The sequence below is a fragment of the Anser brachyrhynchus genome, assembly GCF_964034855.1.
Source record: "Anser brachyrhynchus genome assembly, chromosome: 15".
Taxonomy (NCBI): domain Eukaryota; kingdom Metazoa; phylum Chordata; class Aves; order Anseriformes; family Anatidae; genus Anser; species Anser brachyrhynchus.
This window is the reverse complement of record NC_137733.1, coordinates 10394563-10420767: the sequence shown is the minus strand read 5'-3', so window position 1 is coordinate 10420767 and position 26205 is coordinate 10394563. Positions and strand designations below refer to the sequence as shown.

Sequence of the window (26205 nt, the reverse complement as noted above, 5' to 3'; positions counted from 1 at the left end):
TCCTTTCGCTAATTTAGGGTGGTTCTCAAAGGAAATGGAGATCTCCAGCTCTTACTGGAATTAACGTTTCGTAGCTGTAGCATACTTTATTCAATCTATTTTGCAGCGAAAGGGTTTTCTCTGTAACCTGATCGTTTAAACTGTTGTGGCTAAAATAAGGGCACTTGCAAGAGCAGTTATAATCCATGCTACAAAATTGAATCACCCTCTAGAAAGAAAAAAAAAGAGCAATTATCTTGCATGTACTCTTGAAAAAGGAGGAGCTATACAACAGTATATAGTTTCACACTTTATTTTTGAGAATGTCCAGGTTTAAGTAACAGCTTTTGATGATAAGTGAAAAGGTTAATATTGCAGTGGATTTACACAGAACATTACATTTTTAACAATGATCGATACAGAGTATTTGTCATGCAAATCACCTGTGTACACCAAGTAATACTTATATCAATACATATCTGTACAGTATTTACATTTTATATTTAAACTCTAACTAGAAACATTTTCCAAGAAAATATAGAAATGAAACTGGTAAGCCACAAGTCTTAATTTGTAGCATTTGGTCTACAACAGACCTAGCTTTTCCAGCAAGCATATCTACATAGATATGTAATAAATCTTAAAAAATAGGCATTGTTTTTATATATGAAGCATTATAAATGCTGCTTGGTTTATAAAGGTTCAGTTTTGTACCAGTTTAAAACTGTTCAAAATGTTAAGTGATTTAGAGCTTATTTTGTCAGAATATTGTAAAATTTAAGTCAGTCCAGCTGAGCTTAAGTATTATATACAGTTCTCTCCCTAGATTGCACTGGCAGCGTGGCTGAAGTTAGTGTCCAAACAGTTTAGGTATTCAGAGAAGCCGTATGTGTGGCAGAAGCAGTAGCGGCTCTTGCTGGCCCCTGTAGTTTCAAAGGGCAATGGTAAAGAGCTGAAGAATTTATACAAATTTCAGCGCAACGGGAAGGGAGAAGTCTGCTGTCCCCAGAGGACTTTCCTCAGCCTGGCCAAAATATAACAGGTATTGCTTTAGGCCACAGAGCAGCTAGTCTTAGTAGCTACACCTGGACTTGAAGCCCAATAAAAAAGGGAAAGGTTGAGAGATTTTTCTTCACCCTCATGGATAGTACCTGACTTGGCCAAAATTTTCACAAGCCACTTTGTTTTACTGGCCTCGTGGCCAGTGGAAATTCTGGGCCAGTTTCACTCCCCGTTAATACTGTTACAAAAAAACATTTGAAATCAAATATTATCACACAAAAGAATGATATTCCATTAGCTTTGGTAAATTAAATAGTTATATTGAGCACCACAAATAGCTGGTTTAGATGTTGCATTTTAATGCTAGAAATAATATATTTCCTGCTACGATATCCTCAGTTACATGTTAATCTAAATAATTATTTCTGCAGGATATAAGAACTTCAAACCAAATACAGCAAATAAACTCTCAAGGCATTTCCTTCACGCTTACAGGTAGACACCCTCACCTGGCTAGATAAACAGATTTTCTTGAAGGTGATATTTCAGAATATAAGAATTGATTTAAAAAAAAGTGCTTCATGGCTTACTGTTTTTGTAATCTCACATTTCTCCAGGAATACTTTATTTGCTGCATTTCACCATTACACTTGTCAGTACCACTGATTCTGGTTTATCACTATTTGCATTACAAATCTACTTCTCCAAAGCTAAAACTGATGTATGCACTGCTTGAAAACAAAACTTGAAGTTGTAGAGCAGAAGACTCAAGTCATTAGGTTAGCAGCTGTGTAACCATACTGCTTTCCAAACATAAGATGTACAACTTAATTCATTTCTATAAAGAGTTTAAATGGCTACCATTAAGCAAAGATGTCCCCACGTTGATGCTTACTGTTAAGCAAAGATTCTACCTCCTTTGGCTGAGGTTTGCTCCCTACTCACATTTGAACATTCATCCAAGTAGCCTGCAATTCCACATGCTCGGGGAGTATAGAAATAGTATATAGTATAGAAAAGGTTCCTCCAGGCTCTTCCTCTCAGCCTTTTTTTGAAGCATGCAATAAAGCAAAATATTCGCAGGCTGACATTCCATGCAAAACAAGGCAAATTAGTAAGACAGGAACCACAAAACTGACTGTCCTTTAAAGTTAAAATGAGATTTGAAATAGATCAACTTAGTAAGTGTCTGTTTTTCCCAATGCAGCATTAATTCCCTATCATGTATCCAGAGCTGCTTCTGTTAACTCCAAGAAGCAAAACTGCTTTGACAACATACTGGGTCACCAAAGCATTCGCTGGCACAGTAGGCACGGCTCAGGTTCAACAAGTTTGTGAAAAAAATGAGTACTAACAGAAGCAGCAGGGTCCAAACAAACACTATGTCCCCACTGCAAAATGAGGGGCTTTACCTTGAGTGTTATGCATGCACGCTGTCAATAGAAAAGCACTGTAACAGAATCTGCCAAGGCAGTTTGTATGTTACTGAAAGACCATCAGAGTGGGGCTGCAGAAAGATCTTCCAGAAGTTACAAAAAAACGTGGGGGTGGGAGTTTAGGTGCATTAGATAACGCAATGTTAGATACAGATTTTGTTCTTTATGTAAAAGTAAGGATGTCTACTCACTTCTTCAACGACTGAAGCACAAGTCTGAAAAATCGCCTTTAAGAATGTAATGAAAATATTTAACTTTTCTGTATGTTCGAAGTTTGCTATCAAGCAAAGGAATGAATGCTGATGCCTTAACTATCTAGGGCTGTATCTTACAGAAAGAATACACCTTCCTGTTTTTTCCCTTTAAAAATATTAAATGCATGTGAAATTATTAGGGGGTGTTTTCACATGCAAAGCCTAACGCAACACATGCAAGCCCTGTCATCTTATTCCTTTAGTAGTAACTTAGTGTTAGTTTAACTACAACATACCTGAAACATAAGAAGGATGTTACTACATAAAAAGCAGATGAAACCGGTCATTAAATCTTACTGCTTATTGTGCATGAGCAGACTGGAATGAGTTTTAGCCTACTGGCAAATATCAAACCACATCTGTACTCAGTGTCGTGCCTACAGATAATCCTTTACTGTTGGGACCTGCATATTTTCCTGTGCATTCAACACAAACCCTTTGGCACAACTAGTTAACTACATAGCTGCCAATCCACCACTCAGCTGCACTTCTGAAGAAGAAAAGCTATTTCCATATAACGCAGGAGCACATACTCTAAATGAAAGCTTCACTCAGCTGGTCACTTACTGTGAGATGCGCAAGATTTAAAAACTGCTATTGAGATTGTGGGTTTTCTGCTTACAGAAAAATTAAGTGCTAGATCGCCCCCGACTCCACTTTGTAGTGCTGCATTTAATGGAGATTAAAATAATTTCAATTGCTCCTCCATTTATGGACAACAAGCTCAAGGAACAGGTACAGCATATTAGCCTGGAATTCCTTCCCCGCCAATCAAAGTAAACTGGAGCTGTAACTAACACAAGCAGAAACAAGGCTTCCATGTTTTCAGTTGAATAAAGTTCCAACAAAATCATCCTCTGGGATTTGAAGCTTACTTCAAATTATATGCCAATAACTATTTACCTTGAAAGGTCTTGCCAAGTTTTTGTGTCATAGTAGAGTATATATATATATAAAATTTACAGTTAATGTCTTCACTTAGTTTGTCCAATTTTTACATTATCACTCAACTGTATGCTCATTTATAAGTTGATGCATGTATACAAGCCGCTGATCACGTTCTATTTCTTGTTTGCAATTCTTCGTTTCCTTGTTGCCAGCATATCGTAAAACGGATCCCTGCTGATACTTGCTCTAGAAGAAAAGGAATCATCAGTTTGGTTAACAAATGCCATTTCTGAAAACTAGAAGTGTTTTGTTCTCTCTTCCCTTTGAATGACTCCACACCTCTCATCAGATAATGGATTGCTGACCTAGAATCACAGAACATCCCAAGGTGGAAAGGACTCACAATAATCACCGAGTCCAACTCCTGGCTTCACACAGCACCATCCAAAAATCAGACCCTATGTCTGAGAGCATTGCCCAAACGTTCCTTGACCTCCGTCAGGCTCGGTGCCATGACCACTGCCCGGGGAGCCTGTCCCAGTGCCCGACCACCTCTGGGTGCAGAACCTTTCCCTAACCCCCAGCCTGACCCTCCCCTGTCCCAGCTCCATGCCGTTCCCTCGGGTCCTGTCACTGTCCCCAGAGAGCAGAGCTCAGTGCCTGCCCCTCCACGCCCCTCATGAGGAAGTTCTGTAGGCCTCTAAGCACCAGAAACATTTATTTTAAAATAAGATTATATTCAGCTGTGATTTGTTAAGAGTTCATACCTTCCTCTTGAACATTATTTATTCTTTTAAGTGTGGGTCTGCTTTATAAATCTTACAAGATGAAGTCAAATTATCAAAGTTCAAAGCTGCACTGTGAACATGCTCAAGATAGATGTCACTGAAGTTAATTAGTAGTTGAAGAATTTAACAAAATCATGGTTAAAGATAGTTCACACAAGGCTTTAAATTCGCTTCAAAAAAAAAGAAAAAAATCCACATTTTCCTCATTTGAGTTAGGAGCACTACTATTTCCTTAGGACCAGACAGTAACTGGAGACTTATCCTGATCTATCAACCCCATGTAGCTTTTCATTAATCCTAGAGGACACTGCCACATCAGAACTCTTTAAGTAAGTTAGAATACAAATTCTCTTAGTACCTTACTCAGAGAACAGCTTACATTTCATTTCTGAAAGACATTTAAGACTCAAAACTCACTTGATAGATTTAATCCATTCTTCCTTTTCTTCTGGGGTGGGAGCAGATATTCTATACACTACATGGTTGCCCTCTACCACTCTACCATCAGCTTCGGTTTTACAAGCTTTAATCACTTGCCCTTTATGACTGGGGTTATAGAGCTCAAAGCAGTTCTGGAAGGTAGAAATGGAAAAATAAATTTAAAAAACAAACAAAACAACAAACAACTGGCAAACATCTTCAGTAAAAACTTATAATGAAGATATCTTACTGGTTTTCTAGGGTCTTCAACTTCTCTTATGCTAAGGTTTTCTAATGGAATAATCCCTCTAGGTTCTTTGTCCTAAAAATGAGGAAAATATCACATTAGCCCCTTAAATACCTGGATTACAATTGAAGCTCACTGCAATATATACTCACTGTTGTATATTCAAAGTAATACAGGCAATTATCAGTCAGAATAAACCATCTTCGTTTCCATGTTTTTACTCTTCCCCCTATAATCAAAAGGTATCGATAAATTAAACGTGTGCTGCTGTCAAGGCTTCAGTAATGGATAAGAAGAAAGTATTTAGTTTTGTTTTTCAAAATATGGCTTAATTAATTGCAAATGGATCAGGCACAGATGAGCTGAGATTAAAAGAACATGTTTCTGTAGCTCTTGTACTGAGATCAAACTCCTGAGACCGCATTAACTATGGTGCTGCTGACCAGCCACATGAGCTTTATGCTGTAAAGCTGTAAATGTCTCCTCTCTTACACATTCACTTGAGTCCAGGCCTGCTCCCTCTGTCCATGTAGTCACAGCTATTTCAAAAATATTAATCAAAAATATTAATCCTTCACGGCCCTCAGAAATACAGAGCCAGTGCTGCTATGGGAAAGGAGGCTGAACAGCAAACCCAGTAACTGGGTTTCAATGACAGGACCAACCCTCTCCACAGCCTGTCTTTTTACAAGGAAGGTGTCTCATCAGTAAAATTCGTGGTGTTTTATCACCTTCCTTGCACTCCACTCATGACCATGCATGTGATTAAGAACCTATTTCTAGTACTAGATTTAACATCAAGCACATCAGATGCTTACAAACTTTACCGCTTGCAAACAGAACAACTCTGATGAGTCATCAACTTGGAGCAAATGCAGAACATGCTACACCAAAATGTATCATTTGTAGTGACTTTTCACCATTTATTGTTTTAAAAACGTGCTTTTTATGGGGAAAATATGTAACGGAATACACCTGACAAAAGACATAGCTACTGCTCCAAAAATACCATTTTCCCCCCCCACATTAGTGGTTTAGAAAACAGCAACCACTGAGGTGCTCTTTCTCCCACCTGTTAATGTCAGGCTGTATGGAATTGATCCTTTCAGAAACACACATTGTCTCAGACTTTTCGCCTATTGCTCTGCAGTGTGCTACCTCACAACCTCTCCAGTATTCTACAATTACTATTTTCAGGACTCATTTTCAGGAAAGACAATAGTAGATAAAGAATTCACGTGTTATCAACATACAGGCTTAGTTCCACCATAGTTACATGACTTCAGGATTATGTCACCACCTGTGCATCATCCATTCAGCAATGATTTCACCTCATTAACCCAAATGTCTCAAAATAGTTGATCTTGCTATTGAACACCCTGGCATAAAAGAATACCATTAATATACAAAAGGCCCCCAATTTAATTTAAGTCATGTAACTAAATTTAAGACACAAACATATTTTTTCATCTGCTCTTCTTGAGATAGTTGGAACTTTTTTGATATAATCCTCAATTCTAGGAATATTGTTATTTTTTATACCAGTCTACTATGTATTTGCAATGCAGACCAAGTCTTGTTGAATTTTGTGTCTTCATTTCAATTGGTTTTATGACCTATGTTATAGCACAGTGCTAACACGCTGCAATGTTCAATGTACTCAATAAATTGCACGTTTCCACTACACGCACACATATCTCAAGAAAAAATTAATCTGCAAGCAGGTGTGGTGAAATAAGAGAAGGCAAAATAGTGCAAGATGCAGAAGCCGTGACAGAATGGATGGTTGAGTGAACTGGAGACAGTGAGGGAAGAATTGGTGGCATTTTAGTATGACCACTGTGACAGGTCCTTAAATAAATCATTGTAGTAACAGTCAAACTGGCACATGAGTCACTAGAAAAATTCCCATCACCTTGACTAAGAGCTGGTTCAAGTATCAGGAAGTATTTGGGCCAGGAATGGAAAACCAGCCAACTTTAGCTTGATTTACTTCTGGATCAATGAATAAGCTGCAACCAAGTCAAGATGACTGCCAGGGCAGTCCTTCCTATCGCCGTAACAGGATCTGTTTTTCAGGTATTCTAAGGTTCATTGCAGTGTTCATTGCAGCTCCCTTCTCTCTCAGCCAGCCAGTAGGTCACCAGGTCACAGCACTCATGGGAGCTGTGGAACTGCAGCACAGGTCCCTGTTCCCAACCAAGCTATGAGTTACTCTTCTCCTCTCTTCCAGAAAAAAAAAAAAAGCAGCAAGGCAGGATATTTTTTCCCCAAGATAAGCAAGTATTCTAATATATAAATCTCTATATCCCCACCCCATTACTTAGTTGCAGCTGTCAACAGCACAGAAACTACTAAAAAGCTTGAAAGGCAATCTAATCTGTACTCATCAAGTTTGCAGGGGTCACCATACAACGTGTTTAATATGCCTTTAAAAATGGGCTAAAACCCAAGAGGCTGGTTAATAAGGCTTTGGGGATCATAAGCATGGCATACAAGATTAATGGTAAGAACTACTGATAACAAAACATTCTTTTCCTCGGCCGAGATTGCTGTAGGCTCACAAAACAACAGCACGGGGGGTTAGTACTGTGTTTCATATCTTATTCCAGTTGCCAGCCTCTTAGATATTAAAACTGAAAGGAATTGAGTTATCAGAAAAGGATCAAGAAAATCGGAGTATGAGTCCATAAACTTTTACAGAAATGGAGAGACACAAAGGATGTAATTCATCAAAAGATCCAGCTGATTAACTGAAATGCAAGGACAAACAAAATAAAGTACATCTTGTCAGCCAAAATCTGAGGAAACTACAAGAAAAGGCCACAATGCAAAATACATAGAAAGAGGAAGACAAATCCTCTTCATCTCAGTAACCCAACACCGGATTTTTTTTTTTTTCAATTCTGGAAAAAGTATGAACTAGGGAATAAGGTGAAATATACAACCTAGGCCAAAGGGAAAAACAATTGGCACTGACTCAGGAAACACTGACCTCAAAAACTAAAAATGGTTTTACAACCAAAGGCAAAGTATCTGAAGTCAGAAAATTCTACCCAAATCTTCAGCATGTTTGTAAGTAACTTTTAATGGGGAAAAGGAGACAGGCAGACAGAAATACAAAATAATTTTTTTGTGTGTGTCTCAGTTCATTTAGATACCACTAGGTGGAATTGGGCTCAGAAATTGCAGTTACACACAATTCTGTTTGCATTTCTTTGAAAATGTTTACCTCAACAGCAACATTAACTGCCTTGAACTAGAACAGCATCCATGTGACCCAGATGGGTACCGGAAGGCATCAGTTTCCTGATCACCAACCATTATTTTCTCGCCCTGGATTTGGGAGAAGCAGCGACATCCTCCCAAGGACAGCTGTGCTGCAACAAGCGCCATGGGCAGAACGGGCCCAGAAGCGAGGCCTTTGGACAACCTCCAAGCTCTCAGTTGCTGCCTGACTGGCAGAAAAAAATTAACACAATCACGTGTTGGGCTTGAATCATTTCCTCTCCCGTTTGGTAGAGCTATGTCACAGCTTCCCTCTAACTAGAAGAAATTACGCAAACCAAGCTGTTTGCCAAGAGAAGCTGTTTTAGACACGGAAACGCCCTCCCCGAGCATAATGATTATTAGTTAGAAATTAGGACAGACAGCCCATATAAAATTTTCAAATACCTTCAGTTGGAAGGTACAAAATTTCATGGTAAACACCACCAAAAATCATGATGCAGAAAAATCTAAAAGCTAGTAATGTCTCAAGCTGTTCTACGTGAGGACTCATAAGCACTCGGCAGCTTTCAGCTTTTTCCCACTTGTAGCGTTTGTTTTCATTACACCATGCTTCAAACGATGTAAAACCAAATGATAATTTAGGTTTACCGAGATTAAAAGCATCTACAGGAAAGAGCCAACTGAGTCTAGATAGATAAACCCAGAAGTGCTGCCTGGCTGCCCGGTTTGGCACTTGGACTTGCACTAGGTCACCTCTGAACAATTCAGAGCAGCAAGCTTCACAACAGCAAGCATTTGTGAAGCACAGCTTTCTAAAACACAGTGCCTGGCTAGAGAGCTGGGGAAGTCTTTAGGACAGGTGAATTTTACTATATACGGTAGTTCCACAATATCCATCTCCTGCCCAGAGAAGAATCAACGCAGCAAGCTGCAATACCAAATAGAAGGGCACAGGTAGACAAATGGGAAGAGATACTGTAAGTAATACAAAATAGTGTCTTGATAGACTCAGGGTTTGAGGGCTTGTCTTAGTCATAGTTTTATATATGAACTTTGATCTTTTACGCAAGAATTAACACAACTGAGCACCTGAACTCTCACACGGGAATAGAATCTCCTCAGCATTTCAACAATACTGAAACTTTAAATATCCACATCTTCCAGAAATAAAAGGAAACTCCATCAACTTCAGAGTAATTATTTCCCAACAGAAAGGGCTGTAGCAATGCAGACTATGTGGATCGAGATGGGACTCTCTAACATATAGTTTAAGCCTCCTAGTAAACAGGAAACTCAAGGGAGAAGAAAGAAGGAGGAAAGAATGAAAAGGAAAGAATATTGCCAGGTTTGTTTTCAGTCAATTCACCTAATCTACCAAAACGTATGTGTCTGTAAGCAGTCTGCGCCTGCTGAAAAAAACGCGGTCTTTCCAGGAAGCACAGCTTCATGCATTCACAGGCTGATTCACCGGAGGCTTCAGGACACATTTCATTTCCTTATTCAAATAACCCCGCTGCTGTGGGAGCGTCACCAGCACCACCCTGCAGTCTCATGCACGCTTTTGCTGTTGGGTTTCCTGTGTATTGTCTCTCATTTACACCGTCCACAATGAAAAGCTGGCTTCATTGGCCCTACTTGGCAGCACTGGAGGTGGCTGGTGCACAAGTATCCAGTAGCTTTCAGCAGTCACCTTTTTTCTTCAACCTCTTTGTTCCTCTATTTTTATTTATTTTATATCTCTCGTATGTATTTTATTGACTCTTTGTTCCACAGTGGATGTTTGGCACTCCTCTACACACACACTCCCACTCTTGCTTGCGCTCTCTGTATGCATATAATTCTATGAGGAGTATTGGCAACCGACAGAGAAGGGATAGATATGCCCAGCATTCATAACAAGAGCTTATTCCCAACCTCTTCTCCAGAAAATGCATTTTATCTACTTCATCTTGAAAGCCTTTTTTGTTGAGAAAGCTGTGCCAGGAGACTGCAAATTACCAAAGATTCCAGTGACCTTAAACTTCGCGCTCATTTAACAGTCTGTTAAGCAAGCTAAATATATTATTTACAAAGGAAAATAAATAGCAAAAAGAACAACTTTTATATATGCATAGTTCAAATGTAATCAAATTTTTCAATAATCCAATACAATTGATGTACACGTAACAAAATCACCCTGAAACTTGATTACAAAGGTAAGAAACGTTTTTCTCTCAGGTGAAATTATTCTTCCCTTGTTATATTCTTCAGTGACTGTGAGAAGTTCGCTGAGAAGTCATCTTTATTTTTCTGCTTTACATTTAAACACTTTCTTTTTTTTAAAGCAGAAGACGCTTGCATGTGAGCTAGACACTAACATGCCAGTCTTTTGTGGACAGAATACCACTGATGATACTGTTAGTGACACTGAGTGAAAAAGCAAAATGCTATAATAAATTTGATTAAAAAAAATAAAGAAAAAAAGAAAAGAAAAAACAAGAGGAAGGAGGAAGAAAATAAAAGAATGAGCAACTGAACAAGATGGGACTGGAAAGCAATCAGATACGTACCTCCTAATGCAGAATAAGCAGAGACAGCCAGTCACAGAACAGAAAGGTGATAGGTCATAGGCCATAAGGAAAACAAGAAGGCACATTTAAACCACTCATTAAAAAATCATAGCCAAAACCAAACCAAGAGAAACTCACAAATAATATGGAAAAATAAAGACACACAAAAATAACTATTTGAAGAGAAATCCTTTCTTTTTGCACACAGAAAACTGAATTGAAATTTCACATTAGTTTTCTGAAATGACTTCATGGAGATTTAGATGTTATTTATCAGCCACGGCATGTGTCAAATAACATGTGGAGTTTCCTTTCTGTTGCTGAGTTTTCACTTCTCAAATATCAGAAATAAAACTCCAAAGTTTGAAATAAGATTGCTAATTTGGATATGTAAAACAAGAAGTAACAACCTTTAGTTGTAAAGGAGTTACTTACTTTGGTATACATTTTTAAGTACAAGTTACAAGATTAATCCTATTACATTTAGGAGAAAGCAGTTAGACAAAGAAGGAGCAGACACGCTAACAACGAACAAACACATAGCAGCAAAACTGCCCTTATAACTAACCTAATTTCAGCAGCCAACCTTCTCTATCTGGATTAAAAAATGTATGCGTTAGATCATTTCCATCATCCTCTGGAATTTTAAACGGCTCATTCTTAATACTTTCATATAAATTCTAGAAGAATAAAAAAAGAGGAAAAATACCTCATTAATAATGTCTAACAGAAAATGCATCCTACTGCTTCTCAGACTATTTGTATAAAAAAACAAAGGAAATATTGTCCATAAAATTCTGGACCATCCCTTCTCAATCGTTGTTTACTACTTTGAGTAAGTCTGTTTTTAAATTACATCATCTATAAACAAGCGTCTCTTTCTCTCTACAGATTTTACAAGTACATCCCAACAAAGACATTTTTCTTTCAGAATTCAGTATCTCAAAGGTTTCAGCTTCTCAAACAGTTCTCATTTAGTACAAGTGTGGGCCAAATGAATCTGGATTTTCAGAAAATACTTTAAACCATCACACTGTCTTAGAGAAATAAGTATGTCTACTGGTATCCCAGGGGACAGGACGAAGCTTCACAAGATACATGGAAATATATCGAGGGAATGTTTTTAAACTAATGGGGAATGGTTTTAAACTAAAAGAGGGGAGATTTAGATTAGATGTTAGGAGGAAATTCTTCCCTCAGAGGGTGGTGAGACACTGGCACAGGCTGCCCAGAGAAGCTGTGGATGCCCCATCCCTGGAGGTGTTCACGGCAAGGTTGGATGAGGCCCTGGGCATTCTTTTCTACTGGGAGGTGTCCCTGCCCATGGCAGGGGGGTTAGAACTGCATGGTCTTTAAGATCCCTTCCAACCCCAACCATTCTATGATTCTATGAAGGAAAAGAAAAGCAATAACAAAACAATGATTTTTTATTATTTATTCTATTTTCTCTGACTTATCCAGAAACAGTATTTTTTCATAAGAAGCCAATTCCACAAGAATTTTACCATAAGCAAACTGCTGAGAGTAACACAGAGTATTTCCTCTGGAATCTCCCCTCCTCAACATAAGACTGAGGACAGAGACAACTAGCCAAAGAGGCCATGAACATCAGAGAATGCTTCTTTCAGCTTCTCAAATAGTTATGCATGCTAGGAAGTGTTCTTACTTCCTTTGACAAATCAGTCTGAGAACTGTTGCATGTGCTTTCAAGTTTCCTATTAAAAAACACAAAGCAACCTCTTTTTTTCAATTTAACTTACCCGTAGCAATTCTTCTGGAAGGTCTCCACCTTCATTAATTCCACGATTCATAGAAATAAACCTCTCTACTGTTGGTTTATCTCTTACGTTGTGGTTGTGCAGACTGGTATTTAACATAATGATCGCAAATGATAGCACATAGCATGTATCTGAAATGAGATTTGAAAAATGATTTATATTTCTTTGTATACTTTCTATGTCTACAGAAACCCATAAAGCGAATATGTAGCTCATCCTGACTGATGAAGAAACTGCCAGTCATAAAATACTATGCACTATACACAAAAAAGTCTCAATTTTTTTTATGAACTGTTGAGTAAGCCTAAGAGAAAAAAAAGTAACAACTCAAATTAAAAGCCAGTATAATAAACACAACAGAAGTAGAGAATATGAAAAAATTTTAAACTCTCTGAAATCATTGCTATCACCCTAAATTAACGTTTCACTTGAAAGTCTGAAGTGTTGGGCAAAATTCAAGAGAACTGTCATTTCTGTTTTCTGCACAGAGATTTGGCATTGATCATGTAATAGACTTGGTAGATCCAATAACAGACTTGATCCATCAGACTTTGACTCAAACTACCTCCAAAACTTTATCACAATCACCCAGATAAAGAACAGTCTCTTCAAAATCATACTTGAACTGCATTTAAAAAGGCTGAAAATAACATTTGACTCAATTTCTTGGCATAGATGAAGGGGTTAATAGCACTGGACAATACCAAAGGATAACAAGAGATCTTATCATGCCTCTTGATATGGTTATGACTGTGGTAAATTCTCCCAGAATTCAAGTACAAAACCCCGTGTGAGAAAAAGCAGGATGGAAATCCTTCCAAACATCTTTCCATTTAGGAAATCAATGGAAATCATTGTTTGCATCTTCAGCATTTTGTTTTCAACAAGGATTTCCCTCTGTAGCTGTTGCTGACCTGCTTTATGTTAACCTTTTCCTCGTCTCTTTCTTCCTCAAATTAACTGAGCAGCAGCAAGCTATGTGCGCATATAACAATGCTAGAACGCTAGGGCATTCTGTGCAGTATCGCAGAGCTTTTTTAGCGTTTTATGGCCCAAATAACGCTAGAGCAAGCGATTCAATGCAAAGCTGAGGTGCATTTCTAACTGAGATAAGTCATCAATGAGCAGACTACTAAAGAGAAAAGATACAGTCCTCATAAGGAAAAAATTGATGACTTTCTTGGTTAATATACTACAGCCACATATTAGGTAGACTTGATAAAGAGAAATTCTGGTGTGAAGCCCTTATACTTGACAGATGAGATTACCCAACCTGTAGGTCTCACCTGGCTGAGCCCCTTAGTCTATGTAATCTTACGTATCTTCGAACAATCATTTTTCCTGCAGGTTGCTCTGCCAATTATATGCATGTCTGCTTTAAGGGTTTCCTGTCTACTGTTTGGTTGGTTTTTCTGTCTTTCCAACTTTGTCCACCATCAGTCACTTACTACTTCTGGTTTGCTTTTCCTTTTATGTTTCTTGAGGAACAGGTAATGCATTATTATTCTGAAAAAACATCAAAGCATCAAGATCTTCTTGGGTCATCACTGAAACTGCTGCTTACAAAAAATGGCAGTTTTACCAGGATATACTGAGATATCTAATACTAGAGCATAAAACACACTTCAGAAATGTCACCAGAGATTTTTGTCTTGGAATTTGAGAACTAAGATTCCAATTAGCTTATATATTAAAGGTAAAGTTTTATAAATGGAAATGCATTCTGACCATCGGCTTGCACCTCCTAGACATAAAATATAGGATTAGACAGTGGCATTTTCTCAGTTCTCATAAATGTATTAGTTCATATACTTTTTTATCCTGAACTTCTAAATTGGCCATTGTTTCCTTGCACCAGATACAGAACACATATCATGCAAAAAAAAGATACATAATTAACTAACCTGTAGACTGAAAAACTCCTGGGTTACAAAGACAATAGCGTGAAGCAAAAGCTTCCATCATACGATCAATTTTTTGAGCCTCTCCTGGGAGTCTGAAGCTCCACAGAAACTGCCTATAGAAAAGAAGAATAGTTGTTAGACTCATTCCAGTCATTATATATTAAGAATCTATTACAAATAATCAGAAACAAAAGTCAGCAATGTCTATATAAAATGTCCTAGAAATAGGTTCTCAATCTCTCAACACACAAGTCAGGAGCTATTATAAAGCAACATGCACAGATGGCTAGCCCAGTAATGCAGCCAGCAACACTGCATGCTATCAGGCAAGGTAACATGGCAGTTCATATTCTGAGACTCTTTATTTTCCAGACTAGTAAACAATTTTCTGTATGCATCCCATTTTGCCATGAGAATACTACGGGGAAACAAAACAGTTCAATCCTCCCTTAGGTTTCCTGGATACTAAAAGCAATAAACACTCAACTAGACTTTTCTTTCAACATAAAAAGACATAGTAAATAAAATATTTCCAGAAGGAGAGAGAAGCAAAGAACACAACACTCAATATCTTTGCCTGAATTCCTCAAACATTAAAAAATAAGAACAAGAAAAACCCCAGTGCTTTGAGAGAGATGCTGCCTGTTAAGTGTGAGTTCACCTTACAAGAATCAGACCCAGATCTTATAAAGAAAGTCTTGCGGTGTCATCTCAGTAATTTTGTAATGTATGTGGGAGATCTGTTCTCCTGTTTAGCTGCATGAACTGAAATAGAGTTTTTAGTTTCGTAACTTACTGTTTCTACATATAGGTACACTGGAATGCATACAGGACAGAAATCTTTACAAATTCACTTTTGGCACACTGTGGAACTAAAACGCTCCAATGAATTGAATCACTTCTTTTCTCTTTCTTAGCAAAAGAATTCTCTAAAGTAAAACAGGACCTAAACCAGCAAATTTACATGCTCTGCCATGCAAAACAAGTTCTCTATATTCCCTGTACACTGGGGGCCAATATAATAATCATTTACTTCCATCCTTGTAAGTTTTCATTTCAGGACATGATACCAAATTGTCACAGACCATCTTTAGCTTGTTCAGTTCTACATACTGTCTTTTACTCACCTCGTACAAGGTTCCAACCCAGCTCACGAATTTTGTAAGCTACCAAAATACAAACATTTAATAGTAGCAGCTGCTAAGGAAGAATAAAGTCAAGCCTAACATTAAGTTGGGTAAAAGAGATAGGAATATGAAGCCTCCCAGACAAGCTTCAGCAGCCAGAGCCTTAGCTCAAGCCTCAGGCAGCTCAGGTTATCATCACCACATCACTCAACCATAGCAAAGCTGTTCTGACACCACATCACAAGGCGCTGCACCAGAGACAAAGATCACATGAACAATTCAATTTATCTGGTGTCAGGAGGGAGTCACTTGTGGCAATGAAACTGGCAGAACTGTCTAGATCAACTTTATTTGCTGGATTAACTGTGGATTTCCACCAAGACAAGAGCAGCCTTCACATGGTCACTGTACACTGCCATCCCAAAGAAATCAAGTCAAGTGTTAACTTAGCAAGGGCAAAAAGTATATTAAGATTTTACACTTTTGTTTTCACATGACAGTTGGAAAACTGTGAAGTAGGAGGAAACTACTTGTTCCAAAGTTTGCCTTTTTGCAATTGTAATTATGGCCAGCAGGACTCCCCCGCCCACCCAAAGAACAAGTTAAAGTGGAAGAAAAGGAGAAAAAAGAAGGCAGTAAAGAAAATTTGTTTGTTTGTTTTAGGTTAAAAACAAACAAAACCCTATCTCTGTGCTAAGATATAAAATGGGTCTTCAAATGTCCACATTTGGCAGGCACACCGAAGAGCCATGGCTATAGTTCAGTTGTTTGTATTTGTCTGAAATAATTAAAGTTTTCACCTTCAAAGGCAACATACACGCAAACAATTGGAAGTGCTAAAACAGAGCTGCCTCTGCTAACTTGTGGAATATATAACCCTGCTGAGCTTTAGATCAGCTTTCTGACGAGTAAATCAACACAGTGACTCATACAAACGTGCAATTTGATAAAGGAAGCTCAGGGAGAAAAACAGAAAGAATTTACTCACCTTAAGGCTTGTACAAGATTGAGATCAGCGAACTCATGGAGTTCAACAAAAGCCTGAAGAACTTTAATATTAAATTCATCTCTATGAAAGACAAAAATGGAAACAGACATTTACAATTCTGAACTTCAAAGCCTTCTTAGTTATCTTTATTTTTCTCCCTGAGAATAAGCAAAGAAATAGATGATCATACTGATCAAATCAAACCACCAGAAATTGTTTACATATTTAGTTGAGTATTTTAATTGCTAGTGTTTTGCCCATTTTTGCAAGCATTAGTAATCTAAATTAGCAATAGCCAGTATACTTGAATGGATTTTAGTACTGCTTTTTTAAACTACCTGAAAAATGGCCTGGCTTCCTTTGCTTCATTATTTATTATTACTGCACCTACCTTGACATGGGAAGATATTTGATAAAACTGCTCAGTACAAAAAGTATTTTGCAGTAATTGTGTCAGGAACACTTAAAGCAACAGCTAATGTACGTTTAATTTCTAATACAACACAGGAAAAATAAATTATCCTCTTTTTTCCCCCCTTCTAAGAATGAAAAATATTAAATCAGTATATTAATTCTGATACAGAAACAACAGAAATACTTCAACCCATTATGACTAAGAAAAGAACAGTTTTTTGAAGTATCACATTCTTATTCCATTCCCAAAAACTGTTACAAAAGAAGTATACTAAAATCAGAATAGCTTTTTATTTGGTTTGCACTTAACTATCTTTTACATTGTTATTATTTCGCATTGTGAGCCAAAACATGCTTTGTTTGATACAAGGGTATTTGAATGCAAAAGTAATATTTAAATGTTGATGAACACAAAATGATTTGGATACAGATAGAGTTTAGTCTACACCATCACTAAGTTCATATGCCAGAAGTATAAAGGTTTGTAATCCTTAGGGTGTGCTTTAAATACATCACCAAGGCAGAATGCTGCATATCAGCCTCCACCCAAAAATAGAAAGGTGTGCATCCACCAAGAATTATCTGTTGCATTACTGACTAAATGCGTGTAGCCACCCTGGAATACTCACAAGCAAATACTTTAAACCAAGCCATTTATTAAGATGCTTCCATGTTCTTTAAAGAAACACACATCAGCTCCATCAAGCAAAAAGAAGCAGCTCTCATCAAGTTCGGTAATATACAATTTAGCTTCAAGACTATTTTGCAGGGCAGTACACTGGCACAAGTGTGCAATTAAACTGAGCACTCAAGAGGGTTATTTTGTTTTAAGGCAAAGATCTATCTTGCCTACACATACATAAAGCTGCAGTAATTCAGAACAAATATTAGCCTTATATTCTAATTTTTGCTCTTTTAGGTTTCAGTGTAGACTGGATTAATAGTCATACTTGTGCTGGGTACAGCTCCAACGACACAAGCCAATATCACAAAAGGTCTAGAAAGCCACTTAACAACAAACGAGGACTTGTCCACATATAAAGAAATCTTAAATCTTTCATAGCATGCAATTCATCTCTTATTTATTGTACATTTTTTGGTATTATTTTGTTCCATTTTGCCATTCATTTTTTCCAGTTTGCAGAGCCTGTAATACTCCATAAGTCAGTAACTTAAAACCTCTCTCTTTATGCCATGATATTCTACAAATTACACAAATTTTTCATCCTGGTGACTGTCCCAGTCTCATCCTCAGCTATATTTAGCTAGAGTGCAGAAGCAATTTCATGATGAGCCCCAGGGAGGGAGTGGCTAAGTAAAAGGGAACATCCTCAGACTCCAGGTGCCTTAATAGAAGGTAGGAAGTACATATCTGAACAAAAACTCTTCTGTAATATGTGCTTCCATTTGCATAGCATAAGTCACCGCTTATAAGGCAGTCACAAAAGCAGAACTAGCAGCTTAAGACCACCTCAGTTGTCATATTCTGTTTTATCCCAGGGCAGTTATTTCAACCCAGGACTTAAAGGCCTAATATATTGTTTTCAGGGGAAAATGAATACATATTACTAGGCTTCTAGGAAATTGATTTTGCATGTAAAGAAGTACTATGAACCAATTCCCATTCCAGACTTGACTACCTTGAAATTTTCATACACATTCCTGAAAATCAAATTGTCATCTCTTCACCTTCCTAATTGCTACTAGTGGGAAAAAAAAAAAAAAAGACAATGTAGACAAATATCATTTCCTTTCCCACTACTACGCTAGTATCATATCCTTCACTGAAATGAAGAAACAAGCAAAACCCAATTAGAGTAGAATGACTGAATACATTGAATAAAATCTTCTTTTAAAACAAAACATAATTTTATGTATATATATATTTTTAATTCAATTGCTCCTTAAAATGGGTATACTCCTGCTTTGTGGCAAAATAGAAATGGCATTTTTTTTTTTCAATTCTCCTCAGATTTTATCACCTATTTAACAGATTTATTTAAAAAAAATCCTGATTTAATTTGCTATTCAGGACTGATCGCTAAAATTTCTCTTGTTTAAATAATGAGAAATCAAGAAGATGCAACTGAATCGCATATTTGTCAGTATACATACTCAATGTTAATAAACGTTGCCCAGTATTTTCAGATCAGATGACAGTGCTGCCCAGCTTGGAATGAAAAAGGATGAGCAATACATTTTTGAATTTTAAATGTGAACCTATAAATAGTCACATGACTGTTCTAGACTACGCCTGTGGGACTGAACATATTGGAAAGACCTTTCTGCATGAGTATGCAGGTTCCAGGATTAGGGCTTGAAAAACTGGAAGTATTTCAGAAGGTAGAAAGCAACTGTCAAAAATGAATACAGACTGCTTTGTACAAGCTTTGTTACTATTCTGTAATTATGTATGTTAACATACGAGTAATTGTATAACACTGCCCAAATATTCAAGCTGAACATCCTAATGCTTTCATATAAAACTTGTTGAAATGTCTACATATACGGTACAGCAGCTCCATGGCAAACATTTTCAAAATGTATATATCACAGTGAAAACTTTCATTAAACCTGTTAATGTCAGGAGGAAACTGCTGAGCACAAACTAAGCTGCTGATGCTGTAAACAGATTACGGATGTCTCAAAAGGGATCTGCCAGAACATATCACTGAAGGAGTAGATCCTAAATGAGTCAGCTTTCAAACCTCCATAACTGGCATCTGAAGCAGAACATGTGCAAGCACGCAGATAGATGTACTTCAACCCACTCTCCACTTCTGTCTCTTGCTCTTGCCTTTTCCAAAATCAATTCCTAGTTTGCAAACCAATGGAGGTAATTTACATTTTTATTATGTTATGTAACCATATGCAAAAATATGCACATTGCATGTTTATTGCACTAGAATTGATAAAGCTGTGGTGCTCTTTGAGATACCTATTTACTAACGGGAAGTCTGTGTGCAGAGAAGATGACAACACTAAAACCTTCTTAGAACTACTGTCCCAGGAACTACCAACTTTAATAAGTTATTTCTTTACCATCCAGATATAAGCAATTGTGAGGCACTCCTTGTCTGGGCACGGTATCAAGAATTACCGGAACTGTTGCAACACAACTCTGTCATTCCAGAAGCTTATGGCATTAAATTATGTGTTATAGCCAAATTTAAGGATATTTTCTCAAAATGGTAAGTTACAATGAATTAAATATTTTTTTCCACAATGCATCCAATTAAGAAGAACAACAAGAAATCAGAAAAAAACCAACATTATAATAGGTTAGTTTTACTTCCCACTGTAGCTGTTATAGATTTCAGAATAGCAGCTATTATGTGCAGCCTGTGAAGGGGGAAGGTAACTACCAAACCAGTAAGAATGCTTTGTAAACAAGAACAAAGTTCCAATATTTTTATTTTACCTTTCACCGAGGTAATCGCCAATTACGGTTTTATTTAATCCTTCTCCTTTGTAAAGGAACTGTGCAATGTCTTCTGCAGTGTTCTGCAGGAGGTCATTTTCTATCAGAAACTGTATTCCCTAGGAAAAGCAATTCCAGAGGAAAAGGAATGTTATGTTTTCTTCCACAAACATTTATGTAAATACTGCTCGTAACAGTTGGCATTAATACAGTGACACAGACATACACATAGCATATAAGAATTAAATTAGCCTATAGAATTTTTTTTTTTAGATGAAACGGTAAACAAATGAAAGTTTTCCAGTCAGATAAGCAGTATTTAGTACTGGTTTACACATAACTATGGGAACACATTTTAAGGCTAGAAGTACTAGGTGGCTGTTAGAATTCCTCAACTGCAAATATCAAATACTGTTTTAATTGAATAAATTGAATTCCACACTGCTCTGTGGAGTCGATGCGCAAGTTGGCCTGTTCACTATATTGCATAAATGTCTGCAGAGCCATAATCTGTAAAATCATATAACGAAGTACGCAGGAATAACTTAATTACCACCATGACACAAAATAAAGCATCTGCAAACTGCAACCCAATACATCAAGCCACTACTTGCAGTAGAGGTCGTGGCTGAAGATACTGAAACCAGTTTATAGAATTTATGCTGACGCTGGGATTATTGCTGACTGCTGGTTGTGCTTGAATTAAACTATTCACAAAGAACTATCCGGAAAAATCAGTCAAGCGTCTACCACAGAGCTTCTACCAAAGCCAGGAGGAGTCTTACCCTGTCCCCCAGTGGGCGCTCAGTCAAGCCCCTGGACCCCTACGCTTCCATAAATTACTGGCCCTACAACTTGCCTGCTCTGGGGGTGCCCAGAGAGCTTTCTGCAAAGCGGTAAAGAAAGGAGACAGATAAAGATTACATGAAGGCTGCAAAGGATGTCATCCCACAACCTAACAGGTCATGAAGAGACATCTCTTCCCCCTCTCCACCACACGCCCAAAGCTGTTAATATTCCTGCTGATTTCACAAAACTGTGAGCAGCACGCTGCTAAAAAGGAGAAATGGCAGATGCAAGGATCCTTAATGCCTTGGATTCCAAGTATGCACAGGGGAGCTCAATAAATTATTCCAAATCTTTCCTACTAGGATATTGGATAATTTCAGAAATTTTCCAATTGCTAGAAGTTTTCAAATTTCTGCAAATGGGATATATTTAGTTTTTGTTTCATTACATCTAGGAAAATTTCCATTACTTTTTGACATAGCACAGCAGGCCCTGCAGTAATATTCAAAAAAGTAATTATCTTCCTGTTTGGTTGTTTTTTATTTTTGTTGTTGTTGTTTTTGTATGGTTGGTTGATTGGTTTTTAGCTTCAAGACTGCATCTTCTTTGTTAAATTAGGTCAGAAAATTGACTTCTTGTCAGGCGCATGATCATTTAATTATAAAAAAAAGTCCGGAATACAATTCTCTCATAACAGTTTAATCATCTGAAACTTAGTCCAGTGACATGCTGCTAGTCTGACTGACAACTCAATATTTTTAACTCATTTCAGAACAGAGATGACTTTGTTGCAACGAAAATATCAGTTTTATCTTGAAGTAAAAATAGCTGAGCTTTCCTCAAAACTGATCACTTCAAAGCTTACTTGATAACTTATTATTTGTACCAAAAATTAGAGTATGAAACATAATGCTTTTTTTTCCATAGCAAGTTATTCAAAAAGCTTTCTCAGATCTGTCAACCACCAGAGAACCTTCCTTCTAACAAACATTAGAAACAGCAGTTGCAGATTCCCTTGTTCAACAGCCAGACCGTATTATTCATGTTTAATGTAGACAGACTGTCCAGAATATTTTTTTTAAAGTCATACAGGTTACTGAAAAAATGGAAATTACTAGAATCATGTAAAATAAATTTCTATGCACAGAAGCAGGTATCTTAGCATGCTACAAAAATTATTCTAATTTTTTTATTTTTCCTTCAGATCTTTAAGAACCAGAAGTCAGATAGACAGGAAAGGAATGTCTGGGACAACTCCAACGTCTGGAAAAAATTGTAAAATAGGCCAGCCAAACACCCATCAACTCCTACACTATCTTTTGTCCTGATGTAAATTTTCTTTCTCTAGACTGATACAAGATGGGAGGCAGCTGTACTTGTTTGACCTCCCCATACAAAAAGCACTGTTACAGAAATATCCGATATTCACTACAAATATTGCATAGATTTATTTATTTATTTAGGTCTGTGCAATGCAATCTTCCTTGAGTTTCAGTTTTTACAGCAACTTAATTAGAGAATTTGCAGTTATTTAAATCCTGTCTTTGTTATAAAGAATTCATTTTCTGGGCCCATCGCAGACAGTACTAACATCCAATGCAGGGATCTTCAGGCACAGCTTTACATCCCCTGCACTGGGATTCCTAAAGTGTTTGACAAACTTGACCGTCACAGTCCTTTCCACAGTATCTAACCAAATCTGAACAGCAAATTTTGTGATGTTACACGATTTAACTGCATTAAACACAGATATTCTGATGATGCTTTGCTGGTAAGGGGTCAGGGACAATTATTCAACATACTAGTTACCACATTAGAAAATTTAAATCTTTAAATAAAAATGGTTAAGAAAGCTCAAAATGTTCCTGCTACTATGAAAACATTGTATCTCCATTATTTGATTAAAAAAGAACCAACACCACCACTTTGGGGATTCAGTGCGTGTATTATTAATTTACTTTTTCACATTCCTAAATATGGAGACCATCTTCCCTCCCACTACGGAAGAAAAGCATTGTTTTCACAATGACCCCAAGTTCATTCTCTCATACAACATGAGAATGACACAGATTTCAGCTGCCTGTAATTTCAAGTAGCAGCTCCTAACAGAGAGGCAATACAGCTTTAGAGCAGCCAGCTACTGCAGGCCGCCACTGATTCATAAACGTTATTAAAGAATTACTACTGTAAGTCTGTTTACCACATTTATATTATGTTACAGTAGTAATGTGGCCACAGCATCTATTTATAGAAATAATTTCATCCAACAAGAACAATAACAAAAAATAGTTAACACTGGAACAAAAGCATCTGACATCATCCTGTGATTTTGCCACAAGCTTCTGGAGGCAAAAGAGCTGGAGGAAAAGAGCAAACTACCAGGATATTGGGGATATTCTGCCCTCAACAGAAATGAAGTTACACAGCTACCAAAATGGAAAAGAGAAATAAAACACATGGTCACTAGCTTCAAAAGGGTTCTACATCACAAAACACTTGAGTGCTTCTGGTAAATTGAAAATAGCCAGAAGAACGGTAACTATTACTGTACTTGAACATTAAGGAAAAGTCATCGGAATATAACTGACTTCAATACAATCTGAAAGAAAAACTATGTTAAGGCAATTTCAATAAAGATGTTAAAGAAAAAAAAAATCAAAATGGAATCCCAATGAACACTGTAGAAGGCAGAAAAGCAAAGCCAGAAAGACGCAAAATTTAACATAAACGGTAATGGGAAAAAACATAAGAAACCAAAATCATGTATGTTGAAACAGTTCTCTTAAATATATTGGGGAGTCTGTAAAAGAATGTTCAGGTCACTCAGTTTTCAAGACAATTAACAACGCCTGAAGAAAAGTAGAGGTACTGCAGAAAAATGAACTACTTTACTTTTCAGCTAAATGAAACTGATAACAAAAGTCTCTACCTGCAGGTGTTTGTACAAACTGTATAGATACATATGTGTACGTATGTACACAAATATACAAATGTTCAAATATGGCTTTTTCACAAACAGAATTTAGATATGCAAATGTAAGAGCCTGTATGAGAAATAATTATCAACCACGTTAAAAGCATTTTGGAAGAACCAGAGGGAATTAAAAAAGTAAAATCTATTTCCTCACTATTAACCAAATATCAACGTATTTTTATAATTGTTTGACAAGTCAACATTGAACTCCCTCTATCAGGTACAAATAATCTGTCTGCAAGCCTGCTCAATCAATACCTGGCATATTTGATTGTTGATAAAAACCTTTTCTGATCAAAAAAAGTTTGCTTAAGTGAAAAAAGCACACATGACTGGCAAATGACTAAAATGACTGCTTCTACATTAACCCTCTGCTCAGTGTACTAAAGGATATACAAATAAGGCCTAACAATTTATATTATCAGAAACGTTTTCTTAAGAAAACAGACTGTATTTGCCATAGATCATATTACAAGCAGGAACTCGATTCCCAACAAGCAATAATAATAATTCTCTACCTTCTTAGGGTCCATGTTGAATTTCTTCCTTCCCATAGCTATCTGCTTATTTCTTTGTGTAGTTTTGCTACACATGGAGAAAAGGAAAAAAAAAAAAAAGCAGTTATCAGTTATTCTTATAAAACAGAACAACTTCTGGATGACTTTCTTTTAATTTGTATTTTGACTACTTTGTATTTTTCTTTTACAAGAAAAAAGAGACATTCACTTTTTATACGGGGGAAAATTATGTTACCATTTACGGTTATTTCAAGTAATTGCAGCTTCAGTTAACTATACCATTATTACCTGGACCATCTAAAATACTACATTCTGTCGAACGTATTCTCAATCCAAACAAATTACACACCTGAATGGGATAGCGTCAAACTCCAGAGACTTTATAACAGACTAAATAAAGGTGATCAAATGTTTGTTTAGCATAATAAAGCCATTTTTATTTTCTGTTCCTAGAAGAGCTTATTCCAAGGTCTTACTGAATCATGGCTGTACGTTGGCACTACTTACCTTTCTTCCACACTGGTCAGGTTATCAATTTCTGTCATAACCTCAGCTATTTCAAATTTTAATCTCTGTCAAAAGAAGGAAGTAAATTAAATTAACCCACATTAATACTCATTTTTAAATTATCATGTACTAGTAAGATGTTAGGTTTTATTTTTTTTAATTATTTGCTAGTAATCTGAAGACAAGTGATAAATCTCATGGTTCCCTCAGATATTTTGGTTAAAGATTTTACCACAACTGAATCACTGATCTGAAGTATAGCATCCAAGTATATGCTTGTCAGAATATCAAGACCAAACTGTCATTACCAACCTCAATACAAGATTTATTTACCCAAACTTCTTTCTCACTCCTATGTTATATACAAATCTACCACTTCTCAAGTTCTTGATTACATAAATCAAATGTGTACATATACACATAATGCATTACATAAATACAGAAGTTAACGTTTTTAAAAGCACGTAAATGAATTGTAAATCCTATTGATAATTAGTAAGTTTTAGCTTAGGCCATTTACATGCTTTTAAAACCATTATGTACAGCAATTTATACATACAGTGAAATGTTGCAGTCTGTTGTAAATTTCATCTACTGAAGTAGTCTCCTAAGGAATTTTACAGATAGATAAATTACCTCAATATCATCAATCAGTTCTTTTTTCCTGCGACGAATATTTAAAAGTTCTTCTCTTTCTTCTATGGAGAGGTCATCAGGCACTGAAATAGAGCAAAATGCAGCCTTTCAAGCATTTGCAAATGTAACTCAGCAGAAAACTGCATAAACTTGATTAAGAAAAACAAGTTTACATGGAAGTTTTTTTGGTTGGAATTATTTTCAGGAAAAATATTTTCAGGGGGAAAAAAATACTGAAATTCTATTTTGTAAAATCATAAATAATGTAATAGACTAGGGACTGAATCAGTCCTTCAAAAGAAATCTAGACAATTTAAGGGAACTTGTTATCATAAGACATGTGGTAAGATTTGGC

At 36.7% G+C, this 26205-nt stretch overlaps 1 protein-coding gene across 3 annotated transcripts in view; it reads right to left on the bottom strand.

Moving 5' to 3' along the window:
- Positions 1-276: 276 nt before the first annotated feature.
- The window catches only part of CYTH3 (cytohesin 3), a 51964-nt gene continuing 26035 nt past the window's right edge, over positions 277-26205 (bottom strand). For all 3 annotated transcript variants that reach the window (XM_080556654.1, XM_080556656.1, XM_080556655.1), the window contains exons 2-13: positions 25851-25933; positions 25215-25279; positions 24708-24774; positions 20427-20545; positions 16592-16672; positions 14477-14589; positions 12555-12703; positions 11363-11474; positions 5167-5243; positions 5018-5089; positions 4765-4919; positions 277-3805 (exon numbers count right to left, since the gene is read on the bottom strand). In XM_080556654.1, the coding sequence (XP_080412780.1) occupies positions 3733-3805; positions 4765-4919; positions 5018-5089; positions 5167-5243; positions 11363-11474; positions 12555-12703; positions 14477-14589; positions 16592-16672; positions 20427-20545; positions 24708-24774; positions 25215-25279; positions 25851-25933 (1166 nt within the window). In that variant the 3' untranslated portion in view covers positions 277-3732. The remainder of the gene's footprint in view (positions 3806-4764; positions 4920-5017; positions 5090-5166; positions 5244-11362; positions 11475-12554; positions 12704-14476; positions 14590-16591; positions 16673-20426; positions 20546-24707; positions 24775-25214; positions 25280-25850; positions 25934-26205) is intronic.